A 16,280-nucleotide genomic window follows, 5' to 3' on the forward strand; every position below is an offset into this window, starting at 1 on the left:
TACTCCAATAAAGATGTTAAAAAAAAATGAAATCCTAGACAATTTAATTAACACAAAATATACCCCACACCATGGAAGCCAGGCAATGTTTTGCAACAAACTCTACTCAGAAAGAGGCTTTAGAAATATTTTATACTTACTCAATAGCCTGTAATAAACCATAGTGTGAAAGAATGTGAAAAAGAATATATATATGAATATAAAAAGTATATATATATATGTATGTATAACTGAATCACTTTGCTGTACACCAGAAACTAACACAACACGGTAAATAAACTATAATTCAATTAAAATAAAATAAAAAATATAAATATTTTGGGCTTCCCTGGTGGCGCAGTGGTTGAGAGTCCGCCTGCCGATGCAGGGGACACGGGTTCGAGCCCCGGTCCGGGAAGATCCCACATGCCGTGAAGCAGCTGGGCCAGTGAGCCATGGCCGCTGAGCCTGCACGTCTGGAGCCTGTGCTCCGCAACGGGAGAGGCCACAACAGTGAGAGGCCCGCGTACCGCAAAAATAAATAAATAAATATTTTATAAAAACCAATAATGCCTTTCTAAGTTTCCTCCCAGTTTTGTCTCTTTTTCAATACTATACCCTAAACACCCAGGTGGGGATAGGGTGGGAGTATTTGTTGAGGTGGCCACTAACACCATAAAGTCCAGAAAAAGATGTTCTTACTTCCAGTGATATTTCAAACAGGCAATGACCAGTTTCTTTAAAACGCTACTCCAAGCTCCAAAAACCCTTAATTGCTTCAATTTTGTATCACAGATGTTGGAAACAAACATCCTTCAAGTCTGTCATCTTCACTCTCATTTATGGGAATGTTTAAACTGTCTTTAATTGAACAAACTAAATCTTAAGGTAGCTATTCTAAGCAATGTTATGATGAATGAATTTGATCATTCTATACCATCCTGCCTTAAAATAAGAACCCTTAATGGACAAGGACATGTTTAGTCTCCTGCAGAATTATGAGATGTCTATACAGTTAAAATCAAGCTTCTAGATGACTATTTTTAATATAGAAAGAAGAGGGGAGGAAAAGAAGCCTAAAGAGTTAAAGCTATTGGAGGCATCCATGGAGGACCAGAAGAGAGGAATGTCTTGGAAAACTAAGAAATAGAGAATGTACAGAGAGTAGAAGTGATCTTGTTAATAGCAAATTTCCAATAAGAGAGGGAATAAGAAGTGGCTATTGAATGTGACAACTAGAGCATAGTGATCAAGATGAAGAGGGTCCCAGTGGAGTGATGGAGGTGGCAACCACTTGGATTACAGTAGATTGAGGAATGCACTGGAAGTAAGGAAGGGAAGACGCTGGGTCTGATCCTGCAAAAAGCTCATTAAGGAATGAATAGCCTTAAGATTTGAGACCCTCAGCCTTTGATCTGTCTTCCCAATCGTTAAATACGCTAGACTTATCTTGAAACTGGAGTCCATGAATTTTGGTCAGGACCAACATTTGTGATGAGCCCTCACCCTGCTTTCCTCTCAAATTTGTCAGTCAACAACAGCCACCATTTGAGATGGTCTCCAACTTGGTACGTGAGCCAAGTATTCCTTCTCCACCTCAATCCTTCATCTACCCAGCGTTCTATGGCTCCACATCAAGAGGAGGCTAGTATTCTGAGAAGTTTGCAGGAGTGATATAAACTACAGGAGGATTTAGGGTCCACGAATTTTGTTTTGATTTGATTTTTTAATTGAGAGGTGACAAAGAGTCATTTGCTGATAAAACAAAGTTCAGAAGATGTTAGAAGGGATGGGATGAGTTTAAACAGGAGAAAGGCTGACAGATCCAGAGACCAGAGAAAAGGAAAGAAACTTGATCTGTGGGGAAAGGGATGGCAAATTTACAAAGACAGTATCTGATCATCTGAATATTTTTATATGACTGTCAACAATATTTGCAACTAGCCTCCACTGAAAAGACAACATGGTTGAGGTAAAGGCTCTTCAGAAATATTTTTTGTGTTCCCCCAGTGTGGGTTGCTTCACCTTCCTCCTCTCTCCCATCTTTTATAACGCATCATGGACACCAAGAGGAAATCAATGGAGCCACAGTGTTGGAGGAGTATGAAAAACCTGCATTGGGGTCTTCAGAAACCTGGGTACCATCTTCACCCAAATTAGCATACATCCTTACCGCAAACCCATTAAGCACCCATACAACAACTTTCATCAGCACCACCTCCTCTGCTTCTTCCCAGCATTTGCCCACGTATACCCTAATTTCTGCTGCCTCTGGAGTATCCTGTCTACCAGGTCCCCATAATGACCAGCACAATCCTGTACACAGAATAAACCCTCAACTAACTGAGTGAGCTAAAAGGCCCTATAGCAGAACACCTCAACCCAAAATGTTTTTTCTGCATTACATATTCATTGTATCTCTGAATCGGTCAACATATAGATGGAACTCCATTATTTATTCCATTCTTGTTTTGTCAAAGAATTTTTGATATTGCAAAAATTGTACTATTTTTCATAGAGCTCTCCATTAAACAAAAGACATGCCATATTTAAATTTTGACATTATCACTTATACCCCACATGATAGAAATCAAGCAATGTCTTAGAACCATATTAATAATAAATATTTGAATATAATGAATGGTAATGTACTAGTTCTGTAACTCCCTGGGTCTTAGGAGTTTTCTGTCCCAACCTGTTATAAGATAGGAAAATTGGCTATATATATATATAATTAATTTTAATCTAACTCATAAGTTAATATATGCCAAAAAGGTAATTTGAATACCTTAGGGTTTACATGGTATAACAGAAAGAACACTGGACTGAGTTGGAAACCTGAGTTCTCATCCAGGCTCAACCACTGATTACTGATGTGACTAAGTAAACTATTTAATGATTAGGCTTCCATGCCCTCATTTGTAAAATGAGGCAATTGGATAGGACAGCTTGTGAGGTTCCTTCCCTTATTAAAATTCTACAACTCTATGAAGCATCAGCTTTCTATTTATTCAGCATGTTGTAATTGACAGGCCAAGTGAAGCACCTCCCAGTTAAAACTGACCCCTGCTGAAAAGCCCTGGATTCCAGCCACCCACAGTGTCCTTCCAAAGAGTCCTTAATACAGAAATCTTCGCACTAAGTGCTGAGAGGCACGTCATGCTGACGAAAGCTGCCCAACCCGGGAATGGCCATCCACAGATGGTCCAGTATCCTCTGAGGGGACCTGACATGAGAGCTCCCCCAACAGGTAGGTTCTCTACAAAAGAGGGGCTGACCCAACTGAACGTATCTCTTCTCGGGGGAATTTGAACACAGGACATCCAGAGAGGAGAGAGTTGTAAGATACTATTCTTTGGTAACAGTTATTTTAAAGGAAACATATTCCTTGATTATTTAGTCATTTGATGGACATTCCCCGGTGACCATAAGACCCCATGAAGTCAAAGACCATTCTATCTTGTTCACTGTTGTCACCTCCCACACCTCACATGAGAGGCATTCAACAAAGCATTTTGAGTCACCTAAAGGAAAAAAGTGATAAAGAACTAGGGACAGAAAGAGCAAAGGCTATGGCAGCTCAGAAACAGATATAAAAACAAAGAATCCCTTTCTTCTCGGTCCAATAAGCATGAAAAGGTCATCGTCGGTACTTCTAGTTTACATACAGTTTTAGTCCCATACCGTAACCTCATTTATTTATTAATTTAAATGGAGAAATTAGATCATTTTCTGATTAGCCCGGGCTCTTCTCTGACATAACACAAAAATGCCACTGGAAATCAAAGGAAAACTCAGCCTTTGAAAAGATTTATCCCGGCTGCAAATGTATAGTTAAACAGACTCCGGGTAAACAAAAACAAACAATGAAATACATTAGAAGGCGCTTATGAGTCATTTAGTCTTTGAGAGTTTAGCTTTTATGAGTTAGAAAGATTTCACAGAACCATCTGACTTATGGGGAGGATTTGTTTACCCTGATTTCCTGAAATTACTGGGAACAATTACAGTTTTAAGATACCCTGAATTTTTCTTTCCATTTGGTGGGGGCCTAATGGCTCATCTGCAGATCTGGACTCCTGTGTGCACATATGGTCCATAATTCATGAAATGTGCTTATTTACATGTTGTAATTCTTACTTTCCTATGTTTTGAAATGCACCAATTCTTATATCTTTCTTTGACATGCAGACGTATATTTTAGCTGTAGGGGTGACACAATAAGGAGTTGTCAGACATAAAAGCATTAGGGCTCATACTTGCCCTACAAACAGTATGATGGGAGGAATTTATAAAACGACTGGAGGACATTCTGTTGTACCAGGCAATTCTATTTGATGAGTTAATACTCACCTGAAATAGTTGGCGCCACACCTTCCCTCACCTGGAGAATTACTTGAACTTGGCCTTCACCTGAAACTGAACACAAAAAACCGTAACTTGGATGTGATACAAAGATTATCTTAATACGAAAGACATTCACGTTTGAGAACGATGGCTTTGTGCTAAATTCTCCCCAACCTAACTAAATTTTCAAAATAAAAAAATGAAGTCCTTGTTAATTAGTCTAACAATTGATTTCCAATACTTGATTTTGATTGGTTTTATTTGATTAAATTTAATTGCAGTGAGCTTTCCAAAAGAATTGGCACATAAATAATTAGGGAAAAAATTGTTTCACCATATGTTCTTTGGAGGCCAGTGTTGGTGAGCAGGACACCCCTCATATCCTATTTCCCCTCCATCAGTTTGAAGGCTCCGCTTTTAGAATTCATGTATTTTTCACCAGTAGAGTTCAGATCACCCATGAAATGTATTTGCTTTACCTTTATCCAAACAAATTGTCCTTTTAATGAAGCCTTTTCCCCACCCCGCTTTCTCCTCCCATCTTCCAAACCAACTGAGCACATTTAAAAGGCCTGGGGTTCATTAATTTTAAGCGTTCAATAAATTAGTGGAAATAATCAAAAGGCCTGATTCTTTCTGATAATGACAATTTGATGTCAGTATAAACCAGCAGATTAAGCTGGGAATATATGCTCCTTTGCCAAGAGAGGCTGCTGTAATTAAATAGTGAATTCATCTACAAGGTGCTCTCACGCCTGATTAATTAGTAATCAGGTGCGCGAACTCCACTCTTCAGTAACACCTTGTCTCTTAGTGGTTAATTACCTTTCTGCCTTATTCGATGCCATGGAGGCCAGCACCTCCCACCACTGAAGGACCCAATGATGCTGAAGGTTGCCGCCTTGGGGCCTTGGTCCCACCCATGCTCTCCTTTTGCCTCTCCCCGAAGCCCTAAACCCTTTCCTCTATCACAGAATGGAGTAGACGGAGGATCATTCTTTCTAATCACAAAGCATAAGCGTCAGAACATTACAAAGAAAATAATCCCCCAAAACACCCATGATGAGACCTCTCTGATTCTATTCTTATCTTGTTCATTATTCTCACTTAAAAATTTTCTGTAATAACCTATAATGGAGTATCATCTGCAGAAATACAGAATCACTACGCTGTATACCCGAAACTAAAATAATATTGTAAATCAACTATATTTCAATTTAAAATTTATTCCTGAGTCTGTGGCTTTCTCCTTCCACTGTACACACTTTTTTGACCAGGTAGAATGGCCAACATGTTCTTTATGTGCTCTACTTTATCATCACTTCCAAAGCTTTACCTATATTGTTTCTTTATACTACTGCAAAATTTCACCCACTTTTCTAATTTAAATAATAAAAGTAATTAATAATAATAAAGCCACCAGCTTAACATCTCTTTTTTTCTATAATGTCTAACTCATCCACTTCTGCTCACACTGAACTATGCATTTTCTAAAGTTTAAAAGCATTTCTAAAACCACACAGTGATACTTATCCCAAGCTCTCTTTCAATTGAGCAAATACCACTGTGCATCAACTGTAGTGAATTTAGGATTGTCTCAGTCCTTAGCTCTGTCTTTAAATCTTTGAGGGAGGGACTTTTCTCCTGTACCTTAAGACACTAGACATTGTTGGACATGTAGATACTTAATTTTCATGGACCAATCAGAAATCCTAAATTTATACTGCTCTACTCTGTATGCCAGAACTCAACTGGCAATTTTGACAAATTATACAAATGGAGGCAGGAATTAACCCTTTTAAAGGAGGCAAAAGACAAAATGGTAAAAAAGATAGGTTCCATCAGAAAGAAAAGAGAAAGGGAATATGGCAAAATGACATCTAAAAACATGTAAAAGTCTGTAACAATAGAATACCCTTGTACAAGAGAATGGAATAAAATATTGTAATGGAATCAAACTCTAGGAAAGGTAAAATTTTTTAAAATTCCAAGAATCATTTGGAAAGGGAAGTCAGTTCATTTAAAGATGTTATAAAAATCATCCTTGTACTCACTGATATAGAAAACACACTTATGGTTACCGAAGGTGGGGAGGAGGGATAAACTAGGAGTTTGGGATTAGCAGATACACACTACTATATATAAAATAGATAAACAACAAGGACCTACTGTACAGCACAGGGAACTATATTCAATGTCTTGTAATAAACCATAATAGAAAAGAATATGAAAAAGAATAACAAAACGTTGTAAATCAACTAGACTGAAACATCGTTTTTCCCACTATATAGAGGAGGGAATCTGAAGTAGAGGGAAAATAATCAATGTATCCAGAATCCCCTGGGTGAAAAGGATACTGCCAGCCAGTACGGTATCAGGAACTGTAGTTATGATGATTACATAGTCTTCATAGGCAGCAGTGATGATTACCCGGAAAACTGAAAAGGCGAGCCCTGGACATACCTGACCCCCAGTACAGGCTGTCCCACTTTTCTTCATCCATTAAAGCCCTTACCCAGGCCCTGTTCCTGGTAAACCAAGGCTCCCTGGAGCAGCGAGCACCTCGGCACCGGTGGCTTCTGATCTGGGTGGACTCTGACTTTGTTCAGCCTCTACACGTACACAAATGGCTCCCACCTCCAGAACAACCTCTTCCCCAAAGCAGACACCGAAACTAAAACATGCTTTGTTCACTTTATTAAAGCAGGTGTGTGAATATCATTCAATCTGAGAAGAGAAGCAGTTTCAGTATCACAGGAAATGGAGCAAGATCACCAAAAGCAGGAAAGATTAGAAAAGCCTGATTTCCTATACCACAGGCCCCCTGCAGGCTGGTTCTGAGCGTGGGAGCAGAGGGCTCTTTCTTCCCAAACACCGCTTCTAGGCGGAGAGAGACCGCAGAGACGGAGCGGGAAGTGCGTGGGTGAAATCCAACAGCCTGGATTTGAATCTTGGGTCTTCCAGGTCGTAGATGTGGGTACCGGACAAGTTCTGAACCTCACTCACTTCCTCTGAAAATGGGAATCATTGTACTGTCTTACATCATAGGGTGATTGGGAAGAAAAGATGGAAAATCCAGGTAACGTGCTTAGCATAGCATTTGGCTCAAATGAACAATACGTGTGAGTCATCATCAATACCGTTATTACGACAGGCTCATTATTCTAGGAGCCAGTTAACAAAACCCCAAAAATATGCTTTCACTCTTTTGACAGCTGCACCTAATCACAATAAGCCCTAGTATTCAGAGTTGTAAGCAACTTAACCAGATCCGCTGAAGTTTGCTAAGTGCTTTGACTCTATAAAAGCGTAAATGCAGTGTCACTTCCAATTTGGAGAAATACCAAGAGGGATAAAAATCATTTGAGAATAAAGGTATTGACTCAGGAAGAGTTTAAGAGCCTAACACAAGCTGTGACATTGTACATATGCTTTCTCAGTGCTTATGATTTCTGATTTTGTATTTGTAATATGAGAATGGTTAATCTCCTTTGTTTATCAATGGAGCCTCACTGTCGTTGATCCTTCCAAGATTGTAAGAATATCTGGTTGGTCCTCAAAAAGAAAAGAAGCCTTTGGGTCAATTATAGCCAAATTATTCTGATGAATGCTACATGATCTAAGCTTGCTATAAACACAGACATCTAGGAGAAAGAGAGAAACGTGTAAGAAAATGGCTCCCGGTGAAAGAAAAGAGAGTTACTCATGTAGATCTGATTCTCATGCCTGCCAGAGTGATGTGTTGGCAAATTTTGTCCTCACGAGGGCCCCAGGGAAGAGAAAAATTAATTGATTCTCTCCCAGGGCAGGTCCCATTTTCTCTTGGAATTTTGGAGGGAGAGAGTACCTGCTTACCTAAAAAGAAAAACCAGCTGGTATCTTAGCAATAGATCCCTTGCCTGTTTTCTTCTTCACTCTATCCCCAGGCTCACTTTGCCATTGAGGACTGTACATGTATTAGGACCTCTTGCTCAGCTCACATTTATCTAGCATGAGTCAGCTACTAACTACACGTGGAGAGAACGGGAAACAGCAACCGCTTCTGTGTCTGTGAGTTCCTTCCAGTCTCACCTGACTCGTGCCTGCTCTCCCTCTCTTTCGGCCCTGGACCCAGTTCCAGTGCCATCTTCATGGGCCAGCTCTTGGGTTGGTCCTCTCTTTGCATTTTCACCTTCACCTGCCCTGTCCCCGACCTCCACCTCTTCTCACACTCCTACACCCTCCTGCTCTGTTTCTCCCTCCCTGTTCAGTTCTTGCTCCCCAGAAATGAGCCTCATTCACTCAGCCACAGAGAAGGCTTTCTTGTCAACTGGACCCTGAGCAGCTAAAGCTTGATTCGCAGGACCACTCTCGTCTGATTCCAGCCTCTCGGAGAGAGCCACTGAGTGACCTTGACCTCGTCACCCAGGATCTTTTCAAGACCTTCACAGAAATATGATATGAAAATCCTTCCAACACTTGTGAGTCTTCTATTATTCCCAATAACATTCATTCATAAAAAGGTGTAATTTTTTTAAAAGAACTTGATCAAGATGCTGAGCGATACATCTGCATTAACCAGTCCTGAGAGTTAGCTCAATTAAACCTTCTTAATTAACTCAGAGAACAATAACAACTGTTATTCTGACTCAGAGCAAGGTTTGCCATGCTTGCACAGGGCGTATGTGATTCCTGGGCCCTGCATAGATCTACAGAACCAGAACTTCTGGGGGCGGGGGACCTGGGAGCAAGCATTCCAGCTGTTTGCCCATGAGGCACACTTAGAAAGCACTTCTTGAAGGAATTTTACAAACTTTTCCATACTCTACTCTTAAAAATGTGGTTTTTACTCACAGGTTAAAAACCTGTGAGTAAAAGTTTCTCTTAGCAAGTGGCAGGTATTCTTAGCAAGTGAGGAAAGGAACCCAGGTTAAAAAAAAGAGAGAGAGAGAGAGAGAGATACTTATATTCACAATTCTTACTTTTCATCAATTATACCAAAAATTTGAAAACCAAACTATACTCCCAAAATATAAAATGTAATGTGATAATTTTAGTAGTATAAAAGTTTTATTTTAATAGTTATGAATGTTAATGTGTTTTAGAGAAAGCAAGTAGGTCATTAAACCCATGATTTTATGGATAATATTGCTTAAAAAAAAGACAGGTTTTAAAAATAAGGCAGTGTGGGAGTTGATTTAAGAAAAAAATCAAGTAAGTAATAGCACAGGAGGCATAAGGATGTGACAAAGTGTGAAGGCGGTACTCAAATATGTAAAGTTCAAGAAGCACAGAGGAGTTAACAAGTACAGCTTTTTCCTACAAACAGGAGAAAGAAGAACTGGTTTACAAGGGTGGGTAGGTACATAAGCTTAGATTAAAACAAGACAAAACAAAACACTAGTATACTAGAAAAAACACTGAAATAGAGTCAGAAAAGCCAAGTCAGGATACTGGTTATACCATCCATGACCTGTGTGAACGGAGGCCAGCCACCAGCATCGCTGAGAATTAGCTCCTTAATCTTGAGTGATTCCTTGAAAAAGTATCTGATTCTGATTCCTGAGTTTTCCTTCCTTCCTTCTTTCTTTCCTTTTCTCCATTTCTTCCTTCCTTCTTTCTTTCCTTTTCTCCATTTCTTCCTTCCTTCTCCTCTTGGAGAAGTTGCTTGTAATTGAGAGGCAAAATCCCTTTTCACATCCGCAGCTCCTGTTCCGTTCTCTATATTTTTGCCATAAAGGTTTGTCGTGCATTTCCCTGAAGTCAGCTCTCTATATTACCGGTACCAATCCTTGGGGATCTTTGGGGAATGAGTTTTCTATAAGAATGTAAATTAATTTATTAACTAGAATGCTATAGATTGCCTTAGAGGGCCTCGGCATGGGAATGGCTGCAGATTTTCAAAGGATTATGATTCTGCTCTGCTCATAAAATCCTCCCAAAGAGCTCTGGGGAGCCAGCTGAGTCCTCTCTCATTAGAACCTAACAAGATTCCTTCTCAAGGAGTTGCATGGGGTCTCCTAGACCAGCTGAAGAACAGAAGGGTCTAGGCAGCAGCCTGCTCCGTCCCAGTGCCTTAGCGCTTTGAGAAAAGAGAAACCTGGGCCAGATCCCTGCTCGCCTCACTGCCAACTTAGGAAAACGTGTCTTATTTTCAGGATCTCCCAAGTTAACAGCATCTTTTCTGAGCCTTCTGGGTGATGTGACTTGAGTTGTTTTTTGAGACAATAAAGTCCATCTGTCTTTCTATCCACAGCCCACTTGCCCTCATAGACAACAGCCCCGGCTTCTTGCCAAACAGCCTGCCTTTATCCTGGTGAGGGGAACATTTGGAAACAAGCACTGACCAGCCTGGCTAGACGTGTCTTTTTTTTTTTCAGTCTGATCAGAAGAAGGTGGTACACGAGAGCCTCCAAGCCTAGCAGGCGGACTTTCTCAGCTGCCGCCTCACACAATATCCCAGCTTGGCTGCATCTCTGCTGTGTGAACTCGGGCGGGGGGGCGAGTGTGAATGGCTCAGCATCTGATAGGAATTTATCACCCACCGGCTGCTGGTTGGGCAGGGGATAAAGCAAGGGGAAGGGGGCTGTGAGTGTTTAATGCACACTGCCACAACCCAACAGTTTTCCCTAAAGAGCCTCTTCCCAATATAAAAGAACAGGGTCAAAAGTAAGTTGACCCCGGACAGAATGTACAATTATTAGAAGAGAACTGTGCAGGAACAGCTGCTGGGACCCCACCGGTTCCGCATCAGGCTTCCAAGAGTCAGAATATGAATAATCAACTCAAGGGTGTTTTCTCCACCCCTCCTCACCCCCACCACCTCCCCCAGCCTTGTCCTCCTGTTTTGGGCAAGTCCTATTGCGTTTCTACAGGAAGAAGCATAGCCCTCCCTAGCAGCTGCAATAATTGTGTCCCTATTGTGATGAAGACCTCCTCCTGGCCACCCCCCTACAAGTGGCCATTGTCAGCGTGGAGTCAGTGATTACACGCTCCGCCTGATGCTTTGGGGGACCCAGCTGCCTAAGTGCTGACACACGAGTGTGCGGAAGGCCGGGGAGGGGGCCGGTGGAGGTGGAGGCAAGAGGTGGGGGGAGCCCACGGCTGTGAGATGGGACTCTGACATACCAGACCTTTTGCATAAGTCAAGCCCAGAACAAATGAGGCTTTATCAGGCCCCAGTGATGAGGGGGTCTCATCTCCCTTTGAAGTGGAGCAGAGCATGGGGCCTAGCAGCTTTTCCTCCTTTGGACCAAGCAAACATCTTGCTTTTGATACACTGCATGCTCATTATCTCTGCCCCATTTAATGATTTTTGATTGAAGGGTGGCGGCTGGGACGCCGAGAAGATCGTTAGAGAGGCTCCATCCAGCCAAGCCCGCAAGAAAGGCTTTCCTTGTGCCCGGGCGTAAATTCGGAATTTCTTAACAGTATGCGCTTGTTCTTAGAGGCAGATAAGGGCAGAGCGTGAAATTCTTAATTAAGCAATAAATAGAGAGTGGGGTGTCAGCAGATGTAGCCGGTAGCCATGGCAACGGGAATCACATGGGCAAGAGAGCTGAGACTAGATGTAGGCCTCAGGCCTGGGCCTGACTGACAGCTGAAGAATCCTACAAAGCTTGTAAACCAGATTAATTAGCTGACTAATTATTTCATAGCGTGAATGTAACTAAAAAATAAAAATAGTTCACCACGAACTAAAACATCCCTGGGAAAAAAAAACAGGGACAGAGGCAGTGGGAAACTGGCTGTGTAAGTCAGAGACAGGAGTGCTACTGAATCCAATCACAGAGACTGAAAAATGGGCTCTCTGGATTTGACTCCAAGTTTGACAATATGAAGGAACACTTGTTTTACAGTCAGACCCGTTCGCAAGCATGGTGTAGAAGTTGCAGTTCGCCACTGCCGTTCATGATACCTTATCACACCAAATATTGCCCCTCCGGGATCCTACCACATAGAACCAATCTCCTTAAGAAAGATTCTTAAATGAGCAAGGTTATCTTATTCTGTGGGTAACAATTGCTTAAGTGATATTAAGTTTCAATCAGGGGGCCCATATATCATATACGCCATGTTATCATGAATCTGTTATCTTACAAAAGCTAGTCAAGGAAAGTAGAATGAGACTCTTTCAGACAAGTTATGACAGGTATATGGAATTCAAGGCACCTGAGATTGACCACCTTCCAGGAAAAAAGAAACATTCTAGAGAAATAATCTACTGAGAAAATGTGTAATAAAATAACACGGCATGCTAATCACACTTGAAGATGTTTGGGTGTTTTGTACCACAATTCCAAGAGATAAGTAAGTATTCTTAACCTCGCTGTATAGATGCAGCCACGGAGGCATGGAGAATTTATAATTCCATGCCCCAGGTAAAACAGCCAGCCAGCCACTGATTAAAACCCGAAGCCCTAAACTCTGGCCGTGAGCTTTCCAAAGAAGCTGCATTCTGTAAAGACATTGCTGAACAAAGACAAAACTTGCCTTGTTAAAGAAGAGAAAGGCAAGAGTCAAAAAATATTATATGTGCAGGACTTTTTCTTTGTCATGGGGACCAGTGAGAAGTTTTCTCCTGCACCACTGCCTGGCACCCCCCACCCTTGTGGGTCAGTGGCCCATGATTATTGAGTGGGCAGCACACTCTAGTGGAGAGAGTCACAGCCAGGAGCCAGAATGCCTGGGTTCTGCTCTCTGCCGTTCTCGGCTGGCTCAAAGACGAGTCAGGCATCTTAAATCACACAGCAAGGAGCTAAATGGAGGAAATGAAGATAATTGTGATTTTTTTAAAACTTCCTCTCTGGGGGGATGTGGTAGGGCTGCACACAAACAATACAAAAGACGGTCTGCTTAGAAGTGGTCAAGGAATGAGTGAAAGCCAGCCAACTGTCAGTGCAGCAAGACTCCAGATGGAAGGCCAGCAGGGAAAGGGGCAGTGTCCCCCCAGCCATGCCCACCCCCCAAAGCCTGACAGGAAACTCGGTGGACCTGGAGGAGGGTCAAGCAGTTTCCCTATAATAAAACGAACCTTCTGTATACACAACCTCCCCCTGGGTTTTTTGTTTTGTTTTGTTTTGCTTTTCATTCCAGGAATATGTCCACATAGACTGTGAGGGCTTCTCTTCCTGGATTAAATGTATTTTATGTAAATTATCCCAACCACAGAGACCTATAAAGCCCCATGGTCCAAAGAAAACAATTAAGTGAAAGTAACAAACGAATCAATATGTAACTGAACTCTACTGCTTCGAGGCTTTTTCAGGGGTCAGCCACAGCTACCTCACTGCTGTTGGGCTGTTGGTCTACGGACACCATGGTAGCCTCCTCATCAACTTCCTAGTGGTGGTGCAGACTTCACATAGAAGACATCCAAAGTCATACCCGATCCACACAACCCAATGTAGCTGCATGGGACACCACCACGGAAGACCAGTGCGAGCCTCGGTTCCTCCTGAAACCTCAAGTCCTCACTGTGCCAGCCCAGGAATGGGAACAGGCCTGGCTCTCGCCACCTACCTACTCCATTCAGACAGAGGACGGCGGAAGCACAGATGGCCATGAAAGCCGCTATTTGGAGGACCAGGAATCCTCTCCAAGGAGTCCGGGTATCCGACTTGCAACCCTCTGTGACTTCCTGTTCCTTGTCCAACTCATATTATTCAAAAGTGGAGATACCAAGGTATTCTGATACAAAGACTCTTTAATTAGTAAAAGCCATCCGCCTAATAAAAATGGCTTATACTGAAATATTCACCTAAGTCCTATATATGTACATATATAATACAGATGCACATCTACATAAAATATATATATATACTTATACAGATATGCATTTATACCATACGTGTAAATATAGTATAATACTATAACTTGCTGTTAATTCAATAAATAATGGGGGGGATGAAAATCTTTAGCTGCATGACCTGATTTTGTTTTCTTGATGCCACAAATGTTCCTTTATCGTGCCTGGTTTATGCGACTGTTCAAATTAGTTCACAGTTCATGAACAAATCTGATCAATGGACAAGACAGGCTCCTCGGAAGCACGCTAACTAATAAAACAAGAGCAATTTGAAAGTAAAATTTTGTTTCAGAATATACAGCAAATGAGTAGCCATAGTTAAAGTTAACGGCAACTATCTGCTCTTACTTAATGGCTGTATGTGACTCTAGTGGTAAAACAGTCTCAGGGATCTCTGTCCATCCTGATTTTTTATAGTTTTAGGTTATATTTATGGATGAATCAAATCAGGAATAAAATCTGAATGGTACAATTCAGTGCAAATAAAATATAGAGTAATCCATTTGGCCAAGACTTTTTAAAAACCCGGGAAGCACCATCCTCTCCTCTCTGGTGCTATTAAAATGTAATCGCCCCAGGGCTCAAGTGTAATCAGACCCAGTTGACAAATGGCTATAGGCACAAGTGAGAGGGACAAAGAACTCAGGGCGCCTACCAGCTCCCCAAACCCTTAAGGCCAAGTCTGGCTTGTGGCAGAGACTGGGACTTGCCATGCTTGACACGGCCCTGATTTCAACCAGGATCTATTAAGACCAATTCATAACAAAATTGTCCTTTTAGAGACTCATTTTGTCAGATTCTCCTTCTTAGAGACCACACTGAGCTAAGGTTGGTAGAAGTGGACACCATGTACTCAGAGTGACCAATGCTGAAATAATATGGAAAAGAAATATGAGATTTCAGGAAGTCAAATATGAGATTTCAGGAAGTCCAGGAAGTCAAAAGAAATGTATGGCCCTGACCCACACATTGGGCTCCCGTGAAACATGCACAATAAGAAGGTAAGGAAATCCTTTTGGCCCCTGTTACTCTGCAATCACTGTAGGGTTTCTGGTTCTATAAAATGAGGCTCCTGGACCCTTCACTGATGCTGCCTCTGACACAAGACAAGACAGCCCATCCCCCAGTCCTCAGATAGCCTTCCATGCATCTCATTTTTCTGACCTCAGATTTCCTCCCAAGGCTTCTCACTTTCCACATTGACTACACTCTTCATCCTGCCTCTCTGTACCTTTGCTGTTCCTTGTATCTGTGATCACAACCAGCCATCCTGTCTTTACATGTGCAGTTGACTTTTCTACAAATGCAACATGGCCTTAACATGAATGAAAAATATGAATAGCAGTCAAAGTTTATTAAGCACTTGCTCTGGGTTAGACCCTCTGCTAAAGAATTTTACATGTTATCCTTGATTTAATTTCCTATCCTTTAGATAGGTCCTTTTATTATCCCATTTTACAGATAAGGAGGCTGAGGCTTAGAAAGGATACCTGCACGATGTCCCATAGCTAGTAGGTGCTAGAGCTGGGATTCAAATGCAGGCAGTCTGATTCAGAGCCCAGCCACTTAACCATAACACGCAGCGGTCTCTTTCAGCTCCTCATCACTTCACAGCACCAATGTTTGGTATTCCAAAGGGAACGGTGGTTTCTGACTATGTGCTCAACATGCTCATCCAATTATACTTACCCAGATAGGTGAGTTGTCTCAACTGGCTGTGGAAGAACCAGTCACAGCCTTGGTCCCGACCAGGTGATGGAAGAGACGGAAGGGACCGCCCCACTTGACTCCCGCACCTTATGAGGATGTCAGGGTAAGGCCACAGGTCTGTGTGCACCAGCAGCAGGTAATTCCCAGGAGCAAAGTTCTCAAATGTCGCTGAGTACTTGAAGTGAGAGAAAAGTACAAAAGTGCTCATTGAGTGAGGAAGACTCTTCCCAGAAAAAGAGTTACAAAGAACTCAGATGGAGTAGTTTAGAAACAGGACTGTTCATACCGGCTACTTTTCTTGTGGGAAATGGGCTTACTTAAATCTACTCCATCATAAATTCATAACTAAAGCTACAAAAGCATACAGTGCGAGGACTGAAAACTGTAAGGTTCTTCTTGTTTAACAATCTCAATTAACAGAGGAGAAAACCAAAGTTCAGACAAGTGAAGTAACTCG

General features: G+C 41.8%; 1 protein-coding gene across 1 annotated transcript in view; it reads right to left on the reverse strand.

Annotated features, from left to right (window-relative positions):
* Window positions 1–16,280, reverse strand: part of PKHD1 (PKHD1 ciliary IPT domain containing fibrocystin/polyductin) — a 424,641-nt gene that overhangs the window by 186,958 nt on the left and 221,403 nt on the right. Inside the window, exons 49-50 of the mRNA XM_049716350.1 lie at window positions 15,803–15,998; window positions 4,333–4,398 (exon numbers count right to left, since the gene is read on the reverse strand). Coding sequence (XP_049572307.1) covers window positions 4,333–4,398; window positions 15,803–15,998 — 262 coding nt within the window. The remainder of the gene's footprint in view (window positions 1–4,332; window positions 4,399–15,802; window positions 15,999–16,280) is intronic.

This window comes from Orcinus orca, chromosome 10 (assembly GCF_937001465.1).
Source record: "Orcinus orca chromosome 10, mOrcOrc1.1, whole genome shotgun sequence".
Lineage (NCBI taxonomy): Eukaryota > Metazoa > Chordata > Mammalia > Artiodactyla > Delphinidae > Orcinus > Orcinus orca.